The following is a 27,038-nucleotide window of genomic DNA, read 5'->3' on the forward strand; positions in this document are numbered from 1 at the left end:
TTCCTTACTTTTAAATAAATACTGAGCATCACTGCTCCACTTAGTACACCCCCCCCCCACCCCCATCCCCAGAGGATAGTGGCAAAGTCGAATCTGACACTAGGCTCCTTTTGTGGTTAAGAACCAAACCAACAGACTTGCCAAATCTGTACTTTGCTGTATACAAACAGGCCTGTTTTGTTATGGAAGCAGCTTCTTTCCAGGCCTTTTGGGACTCTAAACAATGACAACATTTTAAAGGGGTGTTTGGCTTTTGGAACATCCAGCTTGCTTAAATTGCTTTTTTAAAGCCCCCATCCCCCACTACATCTCCAGTTTTGTTAAAAGCAGGAGGTTTTCATTTCAAAGTGGTAGTTTTATATATGTATAATATAATATATTAATATGTTATTAATATATAGCAATATAATATGTTAATATAACATAATATATTAATACTATATACGAGGAAGAGTATCTCATTAACCTTTTATATGGATCATAGACGCTTTTGGTCTATTCTGATTGCATGTTTTTCATTTTTTTGTGTGGACTTAAAACTTTAGATTTTGGGGGCCAAGTCTGATTAGCCATAGTGGGTTAATATGGAAGACTAATGGCTCTTTTTCTCTCTTTATCACCAGAAACTGGTTGCTCAAATGAAGCAGGATCCACAGGTAAAATACTACTTTTATTTTTTTTAATTTTTAAATTAAAATAATTTAAAATAAAGTAACCATAACATACTAAAATACAGACCAGCACTTAAGTTTTAAAAACTATCTCATCTCTGACAGCAATTATTTTTAGCATATTGGTTTTCATGTCATAAGGGTTGAGAAAAATCCAGTCATTCTATTATAGTGTAGCTATTATCATTTCATCTTTGTTTCATCATCACTTTATATTAATTGCTTTGAGTATTTGGGAGAAAAATTGAGAGTTAATACTCTTCATGTAGCTTAAATTCTATTTCCATAAGCATACTTATTTAGATTCAGAGTTTATGAGGCTTTCTGTAGTCTCCGAATTATTGTATATGGTCCAGAACCATTCTCATCTTGTCATAGTTTATAGTACAGAACACTTAAATACTTAACTCTATGGCTAAATAAGTTCAGAATAATTTTTAAAAATCTTAAAAAAATTTTTTATCTTTGAAAGAGCCCTTAAAGAGGGTTTTAAAAGTACCTTATGTAACAATCCAGCAGATCTTACCTTCTTTCTAAATTCTCATAGGAGTTTTTGACTTAGGCATTTTATTCTCTGTCCCTGAAGAGAAATCTTCCTCAAATGTTATCTGGTCTTTAGGGTGCCCGAGTGGCTCAGTTGGTTAAGCACCCAACTCTTGATCTCTCCTTAGGTCTTGATCTCAGCTCAGGTCTTGATCTCAGGGTCAAGAGTTCAAGCCCCATGTTGGGCTCTGTGATGGGTGTGAAGCCTACTTTAAAATAAAAAAGTTATCTTGTCTTTGATGATTATATTTATTGTTCAGGAAGTGTCTCCTTTGCAGCCGTTGTTAGTGGGTCATAAGTTTGGAGAGTATCAGACCCTCAGGATTTGTTTACCCATAATCTGTTTACAGAACACTTAGATCCATTATATATATATGTAAATATATCTATATATATATGTAGATATTTTTAACTTGTTAAACATACCATATATGCCTTATTGTAAAATTAAGAAAATAAGTTTTTGGTTGAAGAATGGTACTGAAACATTGATTTTTGGAAGTGGGAAATATATCCATTTCTACAAAAATTTAACAGCCGGTGGCCTGTCGTGTTTTAACATAATCCATTGGCTTTGAGAGCTAGCGTTGATAGCCCATACTTAACTCCTGTTTGACAGTCCAACTTCTTTGAGAAGCTTTTCCATCTTTATTTATTTTTTAAAGTATATAAAAATTTAAATTAGATGTAGAGAATCAAGAGGCAGTAGACCTTAGATAAATAGTCTCTTTTATATTTAATATGGTAACTTACATTGTCAGCAACTGAAATATTATTAGAAAATATTAGCATTTCTGATATAGCTGGTGGTCCTGTAACAGAGCAGTCTTAACTCAGAATCTGAGGGGGGCAGAAAGTTGTTGAACAATCTTATGAGTGATCTCGTTAGAGAAGCTTTATATGAAATACACTTATAAAAAAGACAACATAGAGTAAACATAAGGGGGGGAGGATGTATGCCCTGACCCTGGCAGAAGACCAAGCAGGGGTGAATTGAAAGAAAGTGTACAAAACAATGAAGAAAAATTAGTCTTTTATTGGAGTGATATTTAGTCTGTTAGTAGGCTGTCCTTCTACATGAAGCATTTGAAAATTTTAATTTTGGATTTTTTTCCCCCACTTGAATAGAAAGCAAGCATGTGTAGTGTGTATCTCATCTAAAATAGTATTCCTTTTTGATTCCTAGAATTTTAGAACTGAGAAAATACCCTTGTAGTCAGTGTGTTAATTTGAATGATGTAGTGTTAAGGCAGGTGCAGCACTGACAGCTTTTCAAACCTAGGCTAAAATAACAAATGTGCTCTATGAAATAAGAGAGAGGGCAAGTGGAGGAAAAACTCTTATCTTTATTGATAATACCGTTAAGCATGCGGTGTATGCATACTTACAACTTCCATTTTCCTGCTTTTGTCTGATTAGCGAAGCTTTAGGTTTTTGGTCAACTGATACTTTCTATAAAGAATAACAATATTTCAATAGAAAGGAGTACTATTACTGTGCAAGATGCTAAAGTATAAAACTTCTTGTAGTTTGAAACAATTGCAAAGAAACTGCCCCTGTTCCAGTGCTAGGAGCTACGTTTAGGATTTGTCCATTAGGATTTCGGTGGTGGTATGACTGCAGTTTAATGCATGGCAAAGTTGATTGGCTAAATGCTTAAGATTGCTTCTTCATTTGTAATACAGTGTGCATAAGTCTTCTTGCTACTATTCTGTTAACAAATGAAATATCTTTCTCACAGATATTTTTTCTTTCCAATCAGAATGCTGATTTAAAGAAACAGCTTCATGAACTCCAAGCCAAAATCACAGCTTTGAGTGAGAAACAGGTAGGGGAAAAAGGAGGGGGGGCATATTTTTAACATTGTGTTCTAAAGATATGTCTGCTCGAGGCTTCTAGGAGAACTGCTATTTTTCCTCATGTGTGAAAATAAGTGTGGGCAGCCAGACTCAGTTTTAATTTTGTTTGAGCTCTGTTTATCTATTTTTATTTTTGGTTGAAATCAGCGTCTAGAGTATCCCATGGGTATATGTTACTGGCAAATATCTAAAAGCAATGTGCAGGCTGCTGTTAACTGTGTTAATTAAACTCTATAGCTTACCCATAGGGGAAAGAGGTAAAGAAAGTTAGTGGGAGTATGTGATAGAGAATCTTGTAGTTACTGGATGTGTCTTGTTAACCCGTTTTAAAGGCTTGAAATGACATTTAACTTACTGTGGAGAAAATGGTTGTAAATAAATTACTCTAATTGTAGGTCTCCTATTCTCATTATCATCATACCTTTATATTCTTCTTTATTAGATAGTGACCTATTATGTAAAAAAACTTCGGCGGAACCTTGTTAGATTTATTTATATAAAAAGCAAGAGAAGAGCATCTTGCTTTTTTTCCCCAGGACATCTGGAAAGTGTTCTTTGGGATTTCTTGTGTAATGACCTCTCCTTCACCAATTCAGGCAGCTCCTGCCACCAGGTGGAGTGTGACAATTGATAGAGCTCTAAGTAAAGGTCTGTGGTGTTCCGACAAAGCGTTTGTGTTCTTATTCCTTCTCCACCACCCTCCCTCTGGTGAAAAGGAGCAGTTTTCTGTCTTGGAGTAGGTGACTGTGTGTGAACCAAAAGGATGAGGTGATTTGCAATCGATAGTTCCTGCTAGTGACATGTTACTGAAGATTTTTGACTGAATAGTTCTCAATAATTGATTTTTGTGTGGTTTTTTAAACTTTTATTTCGTGAAATAATAGTAATAAGAGTAATTTACTCTTGGAGATTTCTGATTGCGTTTGTATTGTGTGTTCTAAGGGGCGAAAGAAATTTTGAGAACTATGTGGAACAGATACGAGTCACTAATGGTTCAGAATAGAATCTTTATCCAGGCTGCGTGAACGATGGCTTTTTTTCTCCCCACTCCTGTTCTTCTGCTTCTGCGTTTCCCCATCTTGTCTTCTCCAGAGACAGGAGGTATTTTAGATTAGGGAATTGCCAAGCTAAAATTGGGAGGAGGTAGCATGGTAGAGAACAATTTGTAAGGAAAAAATATAAACAGAGTTCGTTAGTATGTATTTGGCTCTGAAAGCGATTCAGTTCTCTAAAGTCAAAATGATGTGTGTTAGTGAAAGTGTTCTAGCTTTGGAATTCTGTTAGCACTGAGCCGCCTTATAGTTTCAGGGTTAGTTTGACAAGATGCCAATGAATGACTCACTTTTGCTGAAAAATGCACGTGTTCCAGCAGGGAAAGAAGGTGAGAACTGATTAGTGGAGTAGGGAGTGGGGGATGTTGTCACAAAGTTAAGACAACCTAAGGCTACATTTGGGGAAAATGGGGCAATTGAAAAATTGTATTTATTTGAAATTATTGTTTGTCAGAATTGATGTAAAGATTTGGTTTATTTTTGTATCTTTTTATTCTTTAATTTCTTTTTCATACTAGGGGCCTCACTTAATAGAAAATTGCAACCATTTATGTTTATGTTCAGTAAGACATTTCGTCAAGTGGCAGACTCTGTCATCTGAACGAAGTTTGAGTTTTAGAAATTATAATCGTAAAAAATGGGCCTGGCATCAGGAAAATCTTAGGTATAAAAGTAAAGAGAACAGAGTCAGAAGCTAAAATGCAATCTTGGCAATTTTTAAAAATTTGCTTAACTCTTAAAACAACCTTTTTGATAGAACAGAAAACATAACATTTTTAGGTAAGCTAGTTCTTGAAGGAAGCACAGCAATAAAGTTCAAAAGCTGGTCCTTCTTCAGACTTATTTCCGACACAAAACATTGATAATTAGTTTAAAATAGTTTTATTTTACAGCAGATGCCTGATGTTGAATGCCTAGCATTTTTCTTTTCCTTCTTAAAAGATCTACTTAAGCCTCTGGCAAAACACTGATTTGCCTTTTACTTTAATAACTAAAATCTGAATTACCTTACTCACATAACAACTATTTTAATTTAATATTAATTTTTTTTGGTTGTGAGAGAAATGCTAAATATAGCAAAGTTCAAAGAGTGCTATATTCCAGAATTAACTACTATTAATCCTTTGTCATTATTTGTTCTTATTTTTTTATCTGCATGCACTTCTCTGCAGTCATTTTTTTCTATATCCACTAGAAAACTTAATTTACACAAGAAATAGATGCATACATTCTTTTTTTTTTTTTTTTTTTTTTTTTTTTGCTGTATTAAAAAAAAAACAAACCATTGCAGATAGTCATTAATTCTTACGGTGGGCACTTACTAGTTCTTATTTGTTATTGCTTCCTCAATCTTTGGTAATTTTTCAGTTTCCTCCTCAAGACTAATTGTGAAATGTTATGCTCCATTTGGGAAAGTATGCTTTTTAGTGAGCATCTCTCATGACTAAAACTCAGTGAACTTCATTGAGTTCTTGGTGAGAAAGTTCCATTGTTTTCAAACTGCAACTTGAGATTTCTGAATAAACTCTCCATTGCAGATTTTGAAGTCAGCCCCTTGACCCGCAGGGCTTTAATTTGCGGTTGATAGTTTTAACTCAGGAAATCTCCTGACTTGATTGGCTAAACAAATTATATGTTATGGAACCATTAAAAGTCATGGTTTCAAGAATATGTTAATGATCCAGAGAGTGCTCGTGATAAAGCAAGTGAAAAACACATCAGCTTCCTGTGCATTACAGTCCTGGTTTTTAGTGTGTTGTATGTGTATATATATGTATGGAGGCATGTGAATACGTGGAAAACAGTGTCATGAAACGTTGGGAGGTGATGAATTTACGGGTAGTTTATTTTTTCTTTATAGTCTTAGTATATTTGCTTTATTCTCCACAATGAATATGTTTTCTTTTTATAACCAGAAATAGACAAGAAACATTATTTTAAAAAATTTTAACACCAAACTTTTGTCTGTTTCAGGGAGAGTTAGCATTTAAATACCTAATGACATTCTCCTCATGGTATATGAACCACTCTAATCAGAGAATCCAGCTATTTCAAACACTAGTAATACTGAAGTGTGGAAGCAACTATTAATTTCTTTAACAGAGTTCATTCTCATTCGGCACCCCTCCCTCCTCAGTTTGGCACGACGTGCGGTCGGTCTTTTGCTTGTCAGAATAGAGGTTCTGATATTGGAGTCCCTCCATCTAGCTCCTTTACTCCTTACTCTGCTTTTATTCTGTTTCACTGCAGAAGCAGTCTTAACATCCCCAAATTTGTTGCTTGTCCCTGTGGTGACTCAGGCTTAAGTCATAGAAGTTGCGTCTTTGATTTCCCCTGCCTTGAACAGTTTGTTACCCAACCTCTCTTCACCTGGTGCTCTCCTGGCCGAGTGTTAGGTCACAGCTTAAATGTTACTGCTTCAGAGGACCTGTCCCTTAGACGCCTTCCTTCTGTCAAAATCAACTGTTTCTATTATAATCTCTTATTGAACCCTTCATTTTTCTTTCATAGCTGTGCCAGTTAGGATTAGGTTCAGCTGTGAATGACTGAAAACTAAAAATGAAAATGGCTTAAACAAGGTAGAATTTTCTTTCTCTCTTATGTAAAAGCCCTGTAGGTGTACGAGGACCGATGATAGTGGTTCCACAGTGTCAGGGAACCCAGGCTCCTCCTATTCTGTTGCTCTGCCACTCTCAGCATGAAGCTTCCACATCATAGTCCAAAATATCAGCTCCATCTGGTGAGAAGGGGGAAAAACAACAAAAAGCAAGCCCTTTATTTTTAAGGATGCTTACTGGAAGTTGTATATACCACTTCCAATTAGATCCCATTGGTCAGAGCTTAGTCATGCGGGCCCTGCTAGGAGCAAGGAAGGCTGGAAAGCGTAGTCTATTCCAGGCGGCCATAGGCAGATAAAATTCAGGGACTCTGGTACTGAGTAAGACGGGGGAAAGAAACAATATTTCTGTCACAGTAGCTTATCACCATTTGTAACTACACATGTATAATAATTTTTTTTTAATATAGATCTTCTTCAATAGACTGTTAGTTTCGAGAGGTTTTAAGGAACAGGGGCGCCTGGGTGCCTCAGTTGGTTAAGTGTCCAACTTCGGCTCAGGTCATGATCTCACGTGAGTTCAATCCTTGCATTGGGCTCACTGCTGTCAGCGCAGAGCCTGCTTGGGATTCTCACTCTCTCCTCTCTCTCTCTGCCCCTCCTCTGCTCGTGCGCGCGCTCTCTCTCTCAATAAGTAAATAAACTTAAAAATAATTAAAAAAAAAAAAGAAACCGTTTTAGGGAACATGTTTGTCTTATTTACCTCTTTATTCTGAGTATAGTATTTTGTATAATATTTAGCATAAAATAATATTTAGTACAGAAAAGCATTTGTATTTCTTCAGTGAATTATTTTATCCACTTTATCTTTTTCTCTATTTTTAGATAATTTTTTAATTTTAATTTTTTATTTAAAAAAACTTTTTTTTTGAGAGAGCATGTCAGTGGGGGAGAGGGACAGAGGAAGAGGGAGAGAGAGAATCTTAAGCAGAATTTGTGGGAGCCTGCTTAAGATTCTCTCTCCCTCTTCCTCTGCCCCTCTCTCTTTCTCAAAAAAAAAAAAAATAGTCTTGCTTTTTATGCCTTTTAAACTGAAAGTTTTATGAGCATTTTACATTTTTGAGTGTTTTTTTAACATTATTTTTATGGGTTCAAATATTTAGTGGTCTAGCTAGATTATAATGTAGTTACTCCTCTAATATTTGATGATAGGATGTTTCCAGGTTTTTTGCTATTGTAAATATTGCTGTGATTGACACACTTGTGTGTGAATCTGTTTCTCTCTGACTGCTTTTAGGATAAATTCTTAGGTGTGAGGTTACTGGGTGTATTTGTCAGCTATTGCTGTAATAGTTCTGCATAACAAACCAGTGTTTTTTTGAGCGGCTTACAACACACTGGGTCTGTATATCACATGGGGTATCCCTGATCTAGGCTGAGCTTGGCTGGACACATCTACTTCAGTTTGTGGGTTGGCTGGCCCTCCCTCCAGGCTGCAGGTTGGGTTAGATCTGTTCTATATGTGTTCATTCTGAGGCCTACCACAAAGGGGTGGCAGCCACCTGGAGCGTCCCATTTCATGGTTTATCACCGAATACAAGAAGCAGGCCAAACTACCAAAATACATTTTAAGCCTCTCCTGGCCTCAAGACTGTTGACATCTCATTAGCCAAAACAAATCATGTGGCCAAGTCCTGGAAAGCTTCATGACAGAGGGTGTGGATGTATAATTTTGTACGAATATAAAGAATTGAGAACAATAGTCCATCTACCGTAGTTGGTCAAAGTTAGTATAAAAGAAGTTTAGTATATTTAAAAACAACAACAGACTTTTACTACTTATTTCCAGATAGCCTCCAAAAAATGTTGTGTCAGATTAACAGCATATATGAGAGTACCTCATTTTTCCCAGGAGATACCCTGTAGGGGGAGAAAACATATTGCTAGGAGGATGGAGTAATAGGTATCTGATACTTCTCTGGAGGTGTGTTTTTCAAGCCATTTGTCCGTGGTATAGATATTCCATAGTATTCCTTACAAACATTGTAGTTTTAGGATTTATTTTTCTTTTACCCTTTCTCCTATTTTTCTTGTTCCTTTTTAAAGAGGTAGACACCTTTATAGTCTTTGGTCTTTGCTACTGGATTGTTTTTCTGCTTCTGTGTTTAAAAATTATAGTCTCTATTCCATACAGATTGCTTAACCTAATACAAGATGAAATACTTTTCTGAGTTTAATAAATAGTTACCATTTATGAAACCATTCTCATTTTAAATTTGAACATGTTTTACTAAAATGGATTCTGAAGCCTTTGGGAGAGAAGTTTCTGTTCCTGTCATAACTAATTATGTTTCTGATGCATAGAGCAACATAATTTAAGCTAAGTAGGTGATTTGAACAATGGACTGTGGTGGGGGGGGGGGAGGTGAAACTGGGAGTTTGATTCTATTCCTGATTCTGTAACAGACTATTTTGATAGATTTTGCGTTAGTAATTTAATATGTCTCCTTCCTTATTTATGGAATGCTTGGATAGTGCCTTTTAGGAATTAATGAACATGTATATCTTTTGAATGTACTGAATGTTTTTGGAGGTAAGTTCTGTTTAAATGGAAATTGTTAGCTTTAGTCATGGCGGTTAACTTCATCTCATATGGAACACCTTTACCCTTATATGTCAAGTACTCCTTTTGTTTTCAGGTACTACTTTTTTTTAAGGACTTAGAACATTTAATACAGTCAGAAGTAAGCACATCAGTGTAATACATAAACTGAGACATGGACTGTGACTTAGCTATGATTATATATATAATTAATCAGTATCTGATTCAAGACTAGAATCCAGATCACTGTAGGTATTCTTTGTTTAGTTTTATTGAGTTAATTATATTCTTAAAGTACTCTGTGGACCCTTATCAAATGTTTTTTCAAAAAGGACGTTACGCACAATAGTTACATTGCCTTTACGTGTCATTGCCTTGGAGTCAAGTAGGTAAATTGGTTCTTGTTGTCTAATAATGGTAACCTGATACATGACTACCTCCAGCCTCTGATGCCAGTGACCGTAGAATGTTACCTGTTCTCATTCATAATCAAACTAGTGGCATATCACATTAAAATCTAGAGTTGTTATTTTCTTAGAGTAGAGATCCTTGAATTATGATGGGAATCTGACCTCATCTTTGTCCAAAGCTTAGGAGTTCCCTAGGGTTTAGTCAAGTTCATCCCTCCTGCACAATTATTTATGGGAAACCATTGGTCCAGTTGTTTGTTGAGTTTCCTGCCTCTTGTGTACATAGGACATCAGCTTCTTCTCCCTGTTGTTTTTTAAAACCTTCATCTTGGAGTACAGTTGTCACTGTTGCCAGGATTGTACCTAACTAATCAAGATATGATTATCTCTTTAAGATAGAGAAGCTTGATGAAGTTATTCATATTTTAATAATGCGTGCCATGTTATTATAGAACATTTTACCTCAGTGTGATGGAGGAAATAAGTAAGTTGGTGATTTCTACCAAATGCAGCAGTCTGCTTCTCTTAGTAGGTTAGGGCAATCTTCTCAGTTCGTTTAATCATTTATTTTTGATGCTGGCAAATGGAATGACTTTTTTTTTTTTTTAAGTTTATTTATTTATTTTGAGAAAGACAGCACATGAGCAGGGTAGGGGCAGAGGCAGAGAAGAGGGAAAATCCCAAGCAGAGGGATTTTCCCAAGAGGGAAAATCTCTGTGCTGTCAGTGTGGAGCCCAGTGTGGGGCTTGATATCACAAACCACGAGATTGTGACTTAAGCTGAAATCAAGAGTCAGATGCACAACTGACTGAGCCACGCAGGTGCCCCTAGAATGACTCAAAACAATTTTTTTTAAATGTTTATTCATTTTTGAGAGACAGAGACAGAGTGTGAGTGGGGGAGGGGCAGAGAGAGAGAGAGATAGAGAGAGAGAGAGAGAGAGGCAGAATTCAAAGCAGGCTCCAGGTTCTGAGCTGTCAGCACAGAGCCCAACACAGGGCTCAAACCCACAAACCGTGAGATCGTGACCTGAGCCGAAGTCAGACGCTTAACTGACTGAGGCACCCAGGTGCCCCTGGAATGACTTTTTAAATTCAATTTGAGGGGTGCCTGGGTGGCTCAGTCGGTTTAAGCCTCCAACTTCATGTCAGGTCATGATCTCACCTTTTGTGAGTTCAAGCCCCGCATTGCATGGGGCTCTCTGCTGGTAGCTCAGAGTCCACTTCAGATCCTCTGTCTCTCTCTCTGCCCCTCCCCTCCTCTAGCTCACTCTCTCTCAAAGATAAAATAAACATCTACAAATAAATAAATTTGAAATTCTTAATGCTTGTCATCAGATGTTACATTAAACTTGACACTAAACTACTAGAATCTATTGTATTTTCCCCCTTCTTTGCTCATCTCTTAATTATCAAAGAGCATTTGCCTCAAGCAGTGAAAGTCTGGTCAAAGTCCAAGCTTGTGGAACTTTTCCCAAACCCTGTATTTAGGGACTCTTTACTTTGACTCTTTGAAGAATATTAAGCTAACTTTTGACTGGTAGGATGTTGTGCACAACAAATGCTTATTTAACAGCCTTTGTCAGCATAATTCTGACTTCATTATTCTATATTAGGAAATTAATTTGTGCTTTTAAATATTCTATTCCTTTCAATTTATTCCCTTCTCCCTAGGATCTGTGTTTTTTTTTTGTTTGTTTTGTTTTTTTCAAACAAAATCTTAGAATCTCTATCATTCTAAGATTCTGACTCTTCTGTTTATTCTGCACACATTCATTGTGACTTTTCTATAGCGAAAAGCATGGTACCAGGTCCACGGAGGGTACAAAGAATGAAAATCTTGCAAATAACATATCCGATAAAGGTTAGTATCTGAAACACATAAACAACTTATAAAACTCAGCACCAAAAAACCAAATAATCCAATTAGAAAATGGACAGAAGACACGAACAGACGTTTCTCCAAAGAAGACATCCAGGTGACCAACAGACACATGAGAAGATGCTCAACATCACTCATCAGGGAAAAGCAAATCAAAACCACAGTGAGATAGCACCTCCCATCTGTCAAAATGTCTAAAATCAAAAACTCAAGAAACTACAAATGTTGGTGAGGTTGTGGAGAAAAAAGAACCCTGGTGCACTGTTGGTGGGAATGCGAAGTGGTGCAGCCACTGTGGAAGACCGTATCGAGGTTCCTTAAAAAATTAAAAATAGGATGACCCTATGATCCAGTAATCTCACTACTATTTACCCCAAAATATGAAAACAATAATTCAAAGATATATGCACCCCTGTGTTTACTACAGCATTATTTACAGTAGCCAAATCATGGAAGCAGCCCAAGTGTCCACCGATAGGTGAATGGATAAATATGTGGTTGATACATGAATGGATAAAGATGTGGTTTAAGCATACAGTGGGATGTTACTCAGCCATAAAAAAGAACAAAATCTTGGCATTTGCAACAACATGGATGGACCTAGAGAGTATAATGCTAAGTGAAATAAGCCAGTCAGAGAAAGGCAAATACCATATGATTTTACTCATATGTGGAATTTAAGAAACGAGACAAAGGAAAAAAAAACAACAACAAAACAAGACCAACCAATAAACAGACTCTTTTTCTTATTTAAAAAAAAATTTTTTTTAACGTTTATTTATTTTTGAGACAGAGAGAGACAGAGCATGAACAGGGGAGGGGCAGAGAGAGAGGGAGACACAGAATCTGAAACAGACTCCAGGCTCTGAGCTGTCGGCACAGAGCCCGACGCGGGGCTTGAACTCATGGACCGTGAAATCATGACCTGAGCGGAAGTCGGACACTCAACCAACCGAGCCACCCAGGCGCCCCTAAACAGACTCTTAACTATAGAGAACAGATGGTTATCATACGTGAGGTGGGTAGAGTAATGGGTGAAATAGGTAAAGGGGATTAAGAGTCCCCTTTGATGAGCACTGAGTAATATATGGAACTGTTGAATCACTGTATTGTATACATGAAACTAATGTAACACTATGTTAACTACCCTGGAATTAAGATTTAAAAAAAAAAAAATCTTGCAGTGTTACTTCTCTGTGATTGGCTATCACCTATAAGATGTTCAAGCTCATTAGCGGTGATGCCTTTAGCAGCTCATTCTTGATTGATTCTCTTGTATCCTTTCCTGCTTTATATACTCCAGAAATTCCGGGTGTCACCTATATTTACTGGGCTTACTCAGTTCTCTACGCCTTTACGTATGCTATTCTCTACAGCCGGAATTCTCTTTCCCCTTTACTGGGTAAATTCCTTATCCTTTGAAGACACAGTGTAAGCAAAGATCCTCTAGAAAGTTTTCCTTGACTTCTTGCCACTCTCCAGGCAAAGCCAGATACCCCTCTTCTGTGTACTCATGGCGTTTGTGTCCACCTCTCTTATTTGTACCCAGTGCACTGTGTTGTAATTATTTGTAAGCTCCTTGAGGAGAGAGAATGTGTCCTGCTCATATTTGTACCCCTCAAGGCTAGCGTGGTAGATACGTAGCAGTTGTTTTGGAATGTATTAAATCATTATGCTTTCAAGAAGCTAGTAGTCTAGTAAGGTGGCCTGTGATGTGATGGCCTAGTGTGATGGCCTGTAATGGCTAATGCATTTTACCATTAAAAGATTTCCCATTCAAATAGTTCAACTTCCTGTCTTTGAGAAAAAATATGCTCAATAGTTTCCTACCTGAATGTTTTAAGAGTATTCAATAACATATTATGGGGCGCCTCGGTGGCGCAGTCAGTTAAGCGTCCGACTTCAGCCAGGTCACGATCTTGCGGTCCGTGAGTTCGAGTCCCGCGTCAGAGCCTGGAGCCTGTTTCCGATTCTGTGTCTCCCTCTCTCTCTGCCCCTCCCCCGTTCATGCTCTGTCTCTCTCTGTCCCAAAAATAAATAAACGTTGAAAAAAAAATTTAAGAGTATTCAATAACATATTAAACTATTTCAATTCAGAGCAGCTTTATCTTGGTTTCAGAAAAGAAAAACTTTTATAAAGTGAAGTAGTATAAACCAGTAAATGAGTCGGGCCATCAGTCTGGAAACCTGATCTATCGAGACAGTCTTCTCTGTGGTGTTGCTACATCAGTTATCTCTGTTGTACCTTCTTTGAGTTCTCTTTAGGCTTTTTCTCCCGACCTTCTAACACATGCTTACGTCTCTTTTATCCTCTTAAATAACAAAAATTCCTCTGTTTCTTAATTTCTTTCTGCAGTTGCCCTCTCTGTCCTTTTATTATTAATGTTCCTAAAAGTTTCATCTCTATTGTTTTTATCTTAGTCTGCATTTGATGTTGCTTTTTCCTAACTTCCAACCCTTTACAACCCACTGCAGTCAGTTTCCGTCCTCATTCTCTTCTAGTGAGCTCACTGAAACTTGCAGTAACAAAATTGCCAGATCTAAAGTACATTTTTTTTTTCACTTCATTTTACTTGAACTAATTGTAGCATTTCGGATTAATGACCATTTTCTTCTTCAGAGAACCAAGAACCTTCCTTTCCTGGTTTTTTGACCTCTTTGAGTGCATCTACTCACTTTCCTTATTAGGTACTTCCTCCTCAGCCTACCCTTTAAAAATTTATATCCTGTGGTGTTTCATCCTTGATTTCTTTTTCATCTTGCTCTGTTTTCCCTCTGTGGGTGACATACAGCTTGAAACCACCACTGGGTGACACCTCCACATCTTTATTTCTTCTTCCTCTCTCTCCAGATCTCCAGATAGATATGCATTGTCAGCTTCTGCCAATTGGATGTCCCAGAGCTCCATATTCTCCAGATGGAACCCCAAATCCACCCCCTTTAAATTCTGCTTCTCTTGCTTTTTGGTTAATGACACTCCATTTGTCCAGTGGCCACGTGAAACCTGGAAGTCATCATGGGCTTTTTGTCTCTCTCTCAGTCTCTCATCATAATTACAAAGTCCTATTTATTCAGTCTCCTTACCACATTGCCCATGGCATACTCCCTTTCCATGACATTCCCTTGTATCCAGTCCCTATCTTTTATCATCCAGCTTTTCACTATTATCAGGAAGATATTAAATACAACCCTTGTATGTTGGCTTTTCTGCTTGTGATGCTTCAGTAGCTCCCTTTGCCTTAGGCTCTAGGAAAAAATCCAAACTCCTTATGGTGGCTCTGAAAACCCTTCATTATCTCACCCATAAGCCTCTCCATTGAACTCATATATACACCTTGTCCTCCAGACTTGACACATACTTAAGTTTTCTTGGTTATGTTCTATTGTTTCTTTGACCTAGAATATTCTTTCCTATCTTCTTTGTTTAGTACTAAATCTGGGGTAATCTTCTATCCTTTGACTTGGCGGGCTCCTTTACAGGGCAATATAGTACAGAAATACCCACACATGAAAAATTGGAAACAACTACAAATATATCAGTGTGCATTAGCAAGTAATACATAAGAGTTAACAATATATGCATATTATGAAGTACTTAACTGAATGGAAAGATGAATGGAAGATTAAAAAACAAATTGTAAAACATGTACAGTATGATTTATTATTTAAAATACAAAATATTAAAAAATCATTTGTGTATATGCATTTCTGGTCATTTATACTTGAAGATATGTGGGAAAAATTCTAGATTATCTAGAATGGTTTGCATGGAGCTGTTAACAGTAATTTCCTCTCAGAAGTGTGGGATTCAAGAAAGGTGACCAAGGTAGCTGGCACATTTTAACTTTCTATACTCTTATTGTTTGTGTTTTTTGTAAGGAACATATTAGTTTTTTGAACTACTGAAGTAATATAAGTATAGAAAACTACACATATATGTATATATATTTATGTGTATGTATATATGCTCAATACATTTTTACAAGCTAAAACACCTGGATAACTAGCACCCATGTCAGTATCAGATGTTTTACCCATTACTACAGAAACTTTTTTGGGTTTTCTTCAGTTCACTCTAATTCCCTTCCACCAGAGAAACCACTGTCATGACTTCTAAGAGCATAGATCAATTTTGCCTACATATGAAATCACATAGGGTATACTCTTATGTCTTTCTTATTTTGTTAAACATTGTGTTTATGAGATTACATCCGTTTCTTTGGCAGTTTTAAAAAAAATGTTTATTTTGACATATAAGAATCATATGAAGTTGTCCTTTGAAATTTTAGAGAGAAAAAGTTTAGGGGCGCCTGGGTGGCTCAGTCAGTTGAGTGACCGACTTTAGCTCAGGACATGATCTCACGGTTTGTGAGTTCGAGCCCCGCGTCGGGCTCTGTCTGTGCTGACAGCTGAGAGCCTGGAGCCTGCTTCAGATTCTGTGTCTCACTCTCTCTCTGCCCCTCCCGCACTCATGCTCTGTCTCTTTCTGTCTCAGAAACACTAAAAAAAATAAATAAATAAGAAAGTTTTTTTTCTCCTGGATATACCCATCCCTAACATATTTTGGCATAGTTAAATGCTTTCTTTTGTGAATCAGTAGCTCCTTGCTCTGTTCCTCTTATCACATTTAACTGTATGTTTATCTCCCTTCTAGATTGGGAGTCTCTACGAACTGCATTCCTTTCACCCTTAAAACCCAGTGTATACCTAGTGCTTCACACATAATGGAGCTTAAACATTTGTTAGAGAAAAGCAAGCAGTTCTAATCCTGACTGTGCCACTTACTGACTGGCCTTGTGTCTGTTGAATTTTCTCTGAACTGGCTTCCTCATCTGTAATTATGGGCATTATAATTGTGTCAGTTCGGACGCTTTTAGCTGTATGTAACTGAAAGGCTAACTAAAAGTGGCTAAACAATAACTGGACTTACTAATTCACCTAATAAGTTGCTAGAGTTGTCCAGTTCAGCAGCTTGGGAACACCATGAGAACCCACGTTCTGGTCCTCTTTCTGCTCTGCCTCCGTCAGCGTGTCAGCAGACATTGCTCATGGTCATTGTTGTTATGTCCAGGCTTTATATACTCACCAATGAACATTCCAGGGCAAAAAAAAGGACTAGTTATTCGTGTCTCTTTTTAAGAGACATTTTTTAAGGCCCTTCAACAGACTTTGCATTTCATTGACCATTTTTGTCACATGCCAGTGACTGATGTATGTTCTAGAGCTGAGGATTCACCTCTCAAACATTCTGAGGCTAGACACCCAAACAGAATTGGTTTTTGCTAGTAAGGAAGGAGAAGGGATAGAGAATAGTGGATGTTGAAAAAGCAGTCAACAGTGTCTGTCTCCATCTATCACTGTAACAGTTTTCTCTACTAATGTAAATTAATAATAATGTACATCTGAAGATGTATGAATCCTCAAATACTGTAAAGTTAACATTTCCATTAATGCTTCTTACTGGTTTTGTGGATTATTTTTAGAAAAGTCTCCCTTTGTCACCCTAGCTGGCAACCTGCTTTAGGGCAAGGAATACAAAAATAATTTTGCTCTTTGCCAAAGCAATATATTATAAGAACGTAAATCTGTTATAGAAAATAATGTAATTTATTTCAAATGTGAGCTATACAAATTATTTTTGAAATTGTTTGATATTTAAAATACTTGTTTATAAACTATATCATCACCATTGTTATTAATATTAATATTCCATGCCTTTGAAGCATGGCAGCCTGGATGTCCCTTTGTTAACAATACTTTCACACCTATGTGATTTCGGAAAACCAAAGTTTGTCAAATCCCGATGGTACTTATGGATTTCAGTTTTTTAAAATGTTGAACACTGTAAATGAAGGCCAGATCACAGATTCTTGCATTTCTTTTTCCCAGCAGATGAGGGTGAGAGAACCAGACAGAAAAAAGTAGTTTACTCTTGGGCTGCTGTTTACTCATGGTAGCTGGTTAGAGAGGTGCCCGGTAAAATTATCTTCACACAAGACATGTTCCCCAAAGTTGATTTACTCTGAACTCAGGAAGCAAATGTTTGTGTGAATCAGCAGGGATTGGCTAACCTCTCTCCGGCTAGCTCTATCTGAAAATGACAGCGATTATTAGTTTCTGTCGGTTAAGCACCAAACATTCCTTTGCTCTGAAAAATGAGGCCTTAGAAATCTTCAACTGATGTGTTTAATTTGTCACCTTTTCTCCTACTCCCATCTCCATCACCTTTTAAAAAACCTTTCTACCTTTTGCCAAAACAAATTACATCATTTTGACTAAGAAGACAACTAAAGGTAGAGATCAATTCTGAACCTAGTTCTTTTAATGAGCAGTGAATGATTATTGCTGATCTCATTTTATCCAGTGCTTCTGTCATCTAATATAGTAATTGGAAAAGAAATTAGTACTCCTTTCCTGTGGAGTCAGGAAGCACAGATAAACTTATCCTGAAAAGTTATAATGCCTGAAGGAAAAGCATTCAGTGAAATTGGGGAGTGTGTTAATTGACAGAACTTAAGATTTGTTTTCCTGAGCATGTATCTCATTTATTACAGATTGTAGTAATTGGTCATGCATTTGAGACAAATTTGTAGAAGATTGTGAGTTAATCCACCTTTTAATTAGAGGGGCACCTGGGTGGCTCAGTTGGTTAAGCGGCTGACTCTTGATTTCCGCTCAGGTCATGATCTCACGGTTCATGGAATCCAGCCCCACACTGATGGTGACAGCGTGCTAATGGTGTGGAGCTCCCTGCTGACAGTGTGGAGCCTGCTTGGGATTCTCTCCCTCTTTCCCTTTCCCTCTGCCCCTCCCCTGCTCACGCTCTCTCTTTTTCTCTCGAGAATATATAAATTAAGGAGAAATCTGGAGTGACCTCAGGCAAGAGAAACAAAAGCAAAAGTAAACTATTGGGATGACACTGAAATAAAACCTTCTGCATGGCAAAGTAAACCATCAACAGAATGAAAAGGCAGCCTACTGAGTGAGAGAATGTATTTGCAAATGGTATGTCTGATAAGGAGTTAATATCTAAAATACGTAAAGAATTTATACAACTCAACACCAAAAAAACAAAAAATCCCATTTAAATTGGCAGAGAACCTTGAATAGACATTTTCCCAAAGACATGCAGATGGCCATCAGACACATGAAGGGAGGCTCAACATCACTAACCATCAGGGAAATGCAAATCAAAACCACAATGAGATATCACCTGATATCTGTCAGAATGGCTAGAATCAAAAAGACAAGAAGTAAGTGTTGGAAAAGATGTAAAGAGAACTTCCTCGTACTGTTGGTGGGAATGTAAATTGGTACAGCCACGGTGGAAAAACACTATCAAGGTTCCTCAAAAAATTAAAAATAGAAATAGCATACAATCCAGTAATTCCACTACTGGGTATTTGCCCAAAGAAAACAAAAACACTAATCCAAAAAGATATGTGCACCTCTGTGATTATTGCAGTATTATTATGATAGGCAAGATACGGAGACAACCCAGGTGTCCATCGACAGAGGAGTGGATGATAACACACACACACACACACACACACACACACACACACACACACACACTGGAATATTAGCCATAAATAAGAATGAGATCTTGCCATTTGTGACAACATAGATAGACCTAGAGGGTATAATGATAAGTGAAACAGAGAAAGACAAATACCATATGATTTCACTTCATGTGGAATCTAAAGAATGAAACAAATGAACAAACAAAAAGCAGAAACAGACCCATAAATAAAACAAACTGATGGTTGCCAGAGGGGAGAGGAGTGGGAAGCACAGACATCCAGTTATGGAATGAGTAAGTCACAGGGGCAAAACAGAACATAGGGCATCTAGTCAATGGTATTGCAAGGATGTTGTATGGTGACAGATGGTAGGTACACTTTTGGTGGGCATAGCATAACATATAGACTTGTCAAATCACTGTTTTAAATACCTGAAACTAATGTAACATTGTGTGTCAGCTATACTTCGGTTAAAAAAATTTGGAGCAAAATCTCCCAGACTATTACTCATACCTTAAAACCCCCAACTAAAGTCAAGGTAGGCAAAAATAACAGTTGGAAGCCATTTATAAACACCTGTCACAAAAGCTTCTGAAGACCTACTTTTCCTGCTCCGATTTCTGTTTGTCGTAGATGTGAGTTTATCAGACGAGACACTTTTTGCAAGCTATCAGAAGTGTTGCCCCTGCTGCTAATAGCAGAACGCTTTTTAGGTTTTCGGTATCCCTTTTTCATGGCTCCCCTTTCCCTTTTTATTTGCTTAACTGTCTTCTGTAGGTATAAAGCATTTTATAGCCATCACTTCTGAAGAGAAATTGATTAGTTCTCCAAAGATGCAAAGACTAGTATGATTCTCTAGAGCAGGGATTGGCAAACTATGGCCTGCACCTGGGCCAAATCTGGCCGCCTGCCTGTTTTTGTAAATAAAGTTATTGGAACACAACCGCATCTTTCATTTACATATTGTCTGTGGCTGCCTTTGTGCTACAATGGCAGAATTGAGTAGTTGTGGCAAAGACGTAGCTGTTTATAGAAAAAGTTTGCCAAACATTACTCTAGAGAAATTTAACCAGAGAGAAACTTGATTCAGAGATACTAGGCACAGTAGAACAGTCTAGGGCGGGAGGGAGTGCGACGCTGAAAATGAGAAGACCCTCTTATGTCGGCCCCACAGTTTTCTTTCTTTTTCTTTTTTTAAAACTGTTTATTTTGAGAAAGAGAGAGAATGTGTGAGCAGGGATGGGGCAGAGAGAGAGAGAGAGAGAAGAAGAATCCCAAGCAAGCTCCACACTCAGCACAGAGACTGACTTGGGGATCAGTCTCACAACCGTGAGATCATGACCTGAGCCAAGATCAAGTTGGACACTTAACCCACTGTGCCACCCAGGTGTCCCCAGCCCCACAGTTTTCAATTCATTTTTAGTGCCTCATTTTTTTAAATACCTCTTTTATTTTGGATACTTTTTCTCTCTCTCATTCCCATTTTCCCTCTCTCTTCTAGATTTATTGAGGTGTAATTAATATGAAATAAACTCACACTTTTAAAAGGGTTTAGTTCTTGACAGGGTGAAACCATCAAATCAAGATAATGAGCATATCTGTCACCTCTAAAAGTTTCCTTGTATCCCTTGGTAATCTCTCCCTCCCTTCTTCTCACCCCCCAGCCACATCCCCAGGTAAACATTAGTTTGCTTTTTGTCACTATAGATTAAGTTTACGTATTTTAGAATTAAAAAAAATTTTTTTTTAATTTGAGAGAGAGAGAGCAAGAGGGGGAGTGAGGGGCAGAGGGAGAGAAAGAGAATCTTAAGCACGCTCCATGCTCTGACATGGGGACCCTGACATGGGGCTTGATCCTTTGACCCTGGATCATGACCAGAGCTGAAATCAAGAGTCAGATGCTCGAGGAGCTGAGCCACCCAGTGCCCCCATATTTTAGAATTTTAATAAATATGCATATACAGTATCTACTCTTTGGACTGTTTCTAGTTTTTAGCTATTAGAAACAAAGCTATTATGAACATACATATATAAATAAGCCTTTGTGTGGAGAGATTTCTTTCATTGCTCTAGGTGTGGCTGGGTGGTGTGGTAGGTGTATTTTTAACTCTAAAGAAACTGCCAAAATGTGTACCATTTACATTCCCACCAACAGTGTATGATAGAGTTTTAGTTACCCCATCCACATCCTTAGTCCTTCTTAGATACAAACATAACAGCCAAGAATCCCAGGTATATAAGGGAAGCCACTAAAATGAGAATCAAAACACACCCAGAAAATTGGAAGGGACAGTTCAAAATAACTATGATTTTAGATCCTCATATCAGTAAGAGAACATAATGCATCTTTGAAACAAGAACAGGATATTAAGAAGAAGGGAACAATTAGAAAACAAAAAGAATTCTTGATGATAAAAACAGGTTTCAAAGATGAAATTGGAATAATTTCTCAGTAAATGGAAGAGATGAAGGGATCAATGATGGAAGAGAAAAATTTTGGAGCATCGCACCAGAAGGTCTACTTCCTGACCAAGAGAACAGAAAATGGAGAAGAGAAAATTATCCAATAACTAATACGAGGAAATTTCTCAGAACTGAAGACCATACGTTCCAGATTAATAGAATTTACCCCCATACCGACAGGCGCATCAATGCAAAACTTGTGAACAACAAACAGGAATAGGATTTTAAAAGCTTCCTCAGAGGGAAAAAACAGTTGCACACAAGGATTGGGAATCAGATGACATCAGACTTTTCAGTGGCAACACAGGAAACTGGAATGTGGAATGATGCTTTTGAAATTCTGGAAAACAGTAATTTGCAATGTGGAATTCTGTATCCAGTCCAACTCTTGATCAAGTCTGAGGGCATAATAGAGACATTGTAGACACGCAAGGTCATAAGACTTACCTCCTTACAAGAAAACGAACCTGTAAAGATGAAGCCGTGGATCCAGAAAACAAAGAATCCGATAAAAAGAGAGATGAAGAAAATCCCGTTTGATGAATGAAAGACCCAGATGACTGTTACACAACAGGTTTAGAGACCCGCCAGTTTAGTTTGGACAGGGTGGAGGTCTCTGGGAAAGATGTAGCCAACGAAAACAATAGACTGATACATTCTGTGATGTGGGTTTTTTTATATTTTTATTTTTTAGTGTTTATTTATTTTTAACGTTTATTTATTTTTGAGACAGAGAGAGACAGAGCATGAACAGGGGAGGGGCAGAGAGAGAAGGAGACACAGAATCGGAAACAGGCTCCAGGCTCTGAGCCATCAGCCCAGAGCCCGACACGGAGCTTAAACTCACGGACTGTGAGATCGTGTCCTGAGCCGAAGTCGGACGCTCAACCGACTGAGCCACCCAGGCGCCCCTGTTTATTTATTGTTAAGAGAGAGCGAGAGGGGGAGGGGCAGAGAGAGAGGGAGACAGAATTCGAAGTAGGCTCCAGGCTCTGAGCTGTCAGCACAGGGCCCTGTGCGGGGCTAGAACTCAGGAACCTCAAGATCATGACCTGAATCGAAGTTGGAGACTCAGCTGACTGAGTCACCCATGTGCCACTCTATGATGTGTTTTGAGCCATCAGTTAGAGAGGCTTTATAGCTTCTTTGGAGAGCATGGGGAAGAATTAATGATGGGAATAGAGAAAACCAAGCAAATAACAAAGCAAAGCATTTTCAGTTCCAGGAACAACACAATGTACAAGAAAAGTATAATCAGTGTATACTAATTGTCTCATTGATTAATGTTATTTACGTAATTCTAATAATACAAACCTTAAATATGGATTTAATTGAAAATTGTAGTATGACTGTAATGGTAGTAGGGGATAGGACGAGAGAAAGTAGTGTAAGAACTAAATTTCACTTATCTGTAGTAGGAATTCAGTAGGTAATGATAAACGTGAAAAATTGGGAAATCACAATGAGTATGTATTTTATTTTATTCATGTATGTATGTATGTATGTATGTATGTATTTATTTTAAGTGAGAGAAAGGAGAGTGCATGCACACAAGTGGGAGAGGGGCGAAGAGAGAGGGGGAGAGAGAGAGAGAATCCCAAGTAGGCACCTCACTGTCAGCCTGGAGCCCAGTGTGGGGCTCGAACTTACAAACCTGCCAGATCATGACCTGAGCCGAAGTCAGATGCTTAACTGACTGAGCCACCCAGGCGCCCCTTATTTATTTATTTTTAAGGTAGTTTTTTTTTTAAGTTTATTTATTTATTTTGAGAGTGCGGGAAGGGGAGGGGCAGAGAGAGAGGGAGAATCCCAAGCAGGCTCTGCATTGTCAGCGAACAGCCTGACGTGGGACTTGAACCCACAAACCATGAGATTGTGACCTGAGCTGAAATCAAGAGTTGGACGCTTAACCAGCTGAGCCACCCAGGTGCCCCAATGAGTATATGTTTTAAAATAAGAAGATAAAATACCTGAAGAAATCTCTTAAAGATTTGTAAGTGGTTTCCTGAAAGGAACAGAAGAACTAGAGATTTGGAGAGAGTTGGTACAAGGGACTGCTATTTGTATTCTAAGTCTTGCATTACGATCTTTTAAAGTTGTGTGTATGTATTACTTCAATTAAAAAATTAGAAAAATGGAAGTTGACTTGGCATTAGATAGGATGTTTAGTCTTTGTGGGGTACCCTGGATTCCTGAGGCATATCATCCTGATTAAGTCTTTGGCCTTCCACTCGTCCCCAAACTGCTGGGGTCTCTGCTTGGGCCTAATTCTCCCTTGCCATTTTTCTTAGTACAAGGCACACACAACTCTGCAGTTTGGTTAAGACAGTCCTTAGGATTTTACCAGAGAGATGAACACGTCCTTGGGTTGCGTTTCTCTTCTGGGTGGAGAATAGATGTCGGCTCTGATAATGATAATAATATAAAACATAATAAATGCCTGTTACTAGTCATGAGTTTAGCCTCATGGGATATTCTGTCTCTTCTGCCCTTAAACTGATTGATACCTTCTGGTACCATACTCAGCCCAGAAACTCTAAACTCCATGAGGCCAGGGATTTTTACTTGTTTGTTCATTAATGTATTGACTCTCAGTCAACATTTGTTGAATGAATGAATATTCCCCAAATTATTTAAGTTCTGGCAAATGTGTACCTAGAGCCTACTCTTGCTGAGCTTAGGCTTTTTTTAGGGAATATGGATCTGTCAGCAATTACAATAAATTTGAAGTCAGAATATGCAGGTACCCAGAGAGGTGAGATTCTTTGGGTGAGAATAACTTCTGGAAGCCTTCGCAAATGAGCTGATACTGGAGTTGAATGTTGAAGGATGAGTAGCAGTTTGCTAGGTGGGCAGATGTCTTCAGGCGGAAAGAAGAGAGCGTGCAAAGGTATGGGAACAGCGAAGCATATTCAGGGACTACAAGTAGTCGGGATTGCTAGAGCAGAGGTTCTTTCAGGTGCGGATTAGAAGGTGAGCTTGTATGGCTTGAAAACAAAGCACTTTGCACTGTTATTTTCCTTACTTTTCACATTTAACATGGTAGTGTTAGTAATAGTACAGTTATATAGCACTTACTATTTGCCAGACGCTTCTCTGTGTGCTTTAAACACACTAATTTAATCATTGCCGTGACCCTAGGAGGTACAGGTATTGTTATCCCCATTTTATGGATGAGAGGTTAAGTCACTTGCTCAGGGTCACAGAGCTGGTAAATGGTAGAGCTGTACATGAATCCGGGCCATATGGCTCAGACTGCTTGAATTTCAAATAACGTCAAAGAAAAATATGAGGTTACCTTTATTCGGAGGGGTGGATGGATAGATTTACTGGTTGAGAACATTATTACAGATCGTGAAGTGAGAGGGAGAACATTGGGAAGTGTAAAAATAAGACAAACCTAGATCACAAGGGGGCCTTACGTACCCATTTCTTTGACTTTTGTTTGAGCTGCTTGTTCAGGGCAGCTCGATTTCTGAAGTTTGCTCTGTCTGAATCTTTACTAAATGATAAATAATGACTGGGAGGTCATCTTTCCTTTCCACCTCAGTGGAATGAAGACCTTCCTCCTCAAATCCATCTACTCACAAATAGTCTCTGTTGTTTAATATCACTGAGTTAATAGTTAAATAAAAAAATTAGTTACCACAGTATAACTGTATGTGTGTATGTGTGTGTGCACGTGCACATCCCTTAGCTGTAAAAGGAGACTAAAATATTGGTGCTGGGGGTTGTAGTCTATCATGTCTTTCAACATTTTATTTCATTTTTAGAAAAGTCATGAATGTTCATTTGGAAAATGCAGCAAGGAGAAAAATCAAATTTAGCTGTGATCTCACTTCCATGTTTTACATCCTTTTTTTCTTTTTTCTGTGCCATACATTTGTATTAAAAATAAAATTGAGGTTGGCATTATGCTTATTATATTTGAAATACCTATTTTTTAATGTGTCTTGTGCATTTCCTCACATTTTAAAATATTCTTCAAGAATATTAATTTTTAGTGGCTTGATGTTATCCTATCATATGGATACAGGTTTTCTCTGCTATTTGAAAATAGAGCTTTCCTGTGAAACCTTTTATAAGCCAAAATGATGGCATAAAGTGAAGCATATCCCCTACTTTCTGAAAGTTTGCATTATACCCTCTTGATCTCATGAAAAAGACCTACATTAATATGGTAACAGCTTTTTTCTTAAAGGCAAAAATCCTCTTCAGATTTGTCTCAGTTAGTGAAAACAGGTAATAATATAGGTCTTTTGTGAAAACAAAGTGGTGGAACTCAAACTTTCGGAAAGTGGGAGATTATAGGATTTGTTTAGTTTTAGTTCATGATTTTTAGATATTTGGATTGTTCTCCGTTCTCTACTGTTGCACGTCTAGCTCTGCAGTATACATCCTTGGACATAAACACTCGCACATAATTTTGATTATTTCTTGGAAGTAAAAAGTGACAGGACAAGGAGTAAATAAATGTCTACATGTCTTTGTGAAGCCTTTGGTGTGTGTGAAGGAATCCACCTCAAACTAGCTTAAGCATAAAGGGGAATTTATTGGAACCATGTTAGAACAACTCAGGAATCCAGGAGCAGCTTTTGGGACTAGAACTGGGGAGTTTCTGTCTCTTGTCTCTCTCTGTTCTCCTCTGCATCTGCTGCATTTCCGCTGTCTACAGACAGGCTTTCTCAGCTTCTCTGTATACTTGGCAGGCAGAGTCTTCCGGGCACTGTATATAGTTCCTAAGGTTGTATCTTTGGTAATGAGCCTGGTTCTACCAGTTATCTAGTCCTCGTCCAATCAGCTTTGACCAAGGGACCATGTCACTAGTACAGCCCTGGCTATAGCAGGGAGTGCCTCTCAGAAAAAGGGAGTTGTGAGTTAGGCTGGTACCCCGAAAAGTTTCCGAAGCCTTGTATATTACTTGCTTGCTCTCTGGCAAGATCGTGCCCATTTTGGGGGTTAGTTTCTTAAAGGATAAACTATTTAACATGCTGGATGGAATTCTACCTTGAATATAATGAAAAGCTTTAACAATTAATTGATTTGGCAAATACTTATTGAGTCCGTTTCTTTATACCAGCTATCCGTCCAGATGCTGAGAATATTTCAGTCCAACAAGACTAAGTTGAGGCCTTTCTTTTAGTCACGTGTGAGAAGTTTGACATGCTTTGAACTGACCTTCAAAATAGCCTTTTGGAGTCGTAATCAGATTTCATTTTACCAACAGTATAATAAATGAAGCATAGTTTATTTTTTTTTAATTTTTTTTTCAACGTTTATTTATTTTTGGGACAGAGAGAGACAGAGCATGAATGGGGGAGGGGCAGAGAGAGAGGGAGACACAGAATCGGAAACAGGCTCCAGGCTCTGAGCCATCAGCCCAGAGCCCGACGCGGGGCTCGAACTCCCGGACCGCGAGATCGTGACCTGGCTGAAGTCGGACGCTTAACCGACTGCGCCACCCAGGCGCCCCTAAT

The 27,038-nt window shown here is 38.0% G+C and overlaps 1 protein-coding gene across 17 annotated transcripts in view; it reads left to right on the forward strand.

Moving 5' to 3' along the window:
- Positions 1 to 27,038, forward strand: part of PHF21A (PHD finger protein 21A) — a 190,697-nt gene that overhangs the window by 38,634 nt on the left and 125,025 nt on the right. For 9 of the 17 annotated variants that reach the window (XM_040495324.1, XM_040495323.1, XM_040495325.1 and 6 more), the window contains 2 exons: positions 624 to 656; positions 2,956 to 3,042. In XM_040495324.1, coding sequence (XP_040351258.1) covers positions 624 to 656; positions 2,956 to 3,042 — 120 coding nt within the window. The remainder of the gene's footprint in view (positions 1 to 623; positions 657 to 2,955; positions 3,043 to 27,038) is intronic. The other 8 variants (XM_040495329.1, XM_040495336.1, XM_040495331.1 and 5 more) reach the window with 1 other exon arrangement.

Source organism: Herpailurus yagouaroundi, unplaced genomic scaffold (assembly GCF_014898765.1).
Source record: "Herpailurus yagouaroundi ecotype Mexico unplaced genomic scaffold, PumYag 187, whole genome shotgun sequence".
NCBI lineage: Eukaryota > Metazoa > Chordata > Mammalia > Carnivora > Felidae > Herpailurus > Herpailurus yagouaroundi.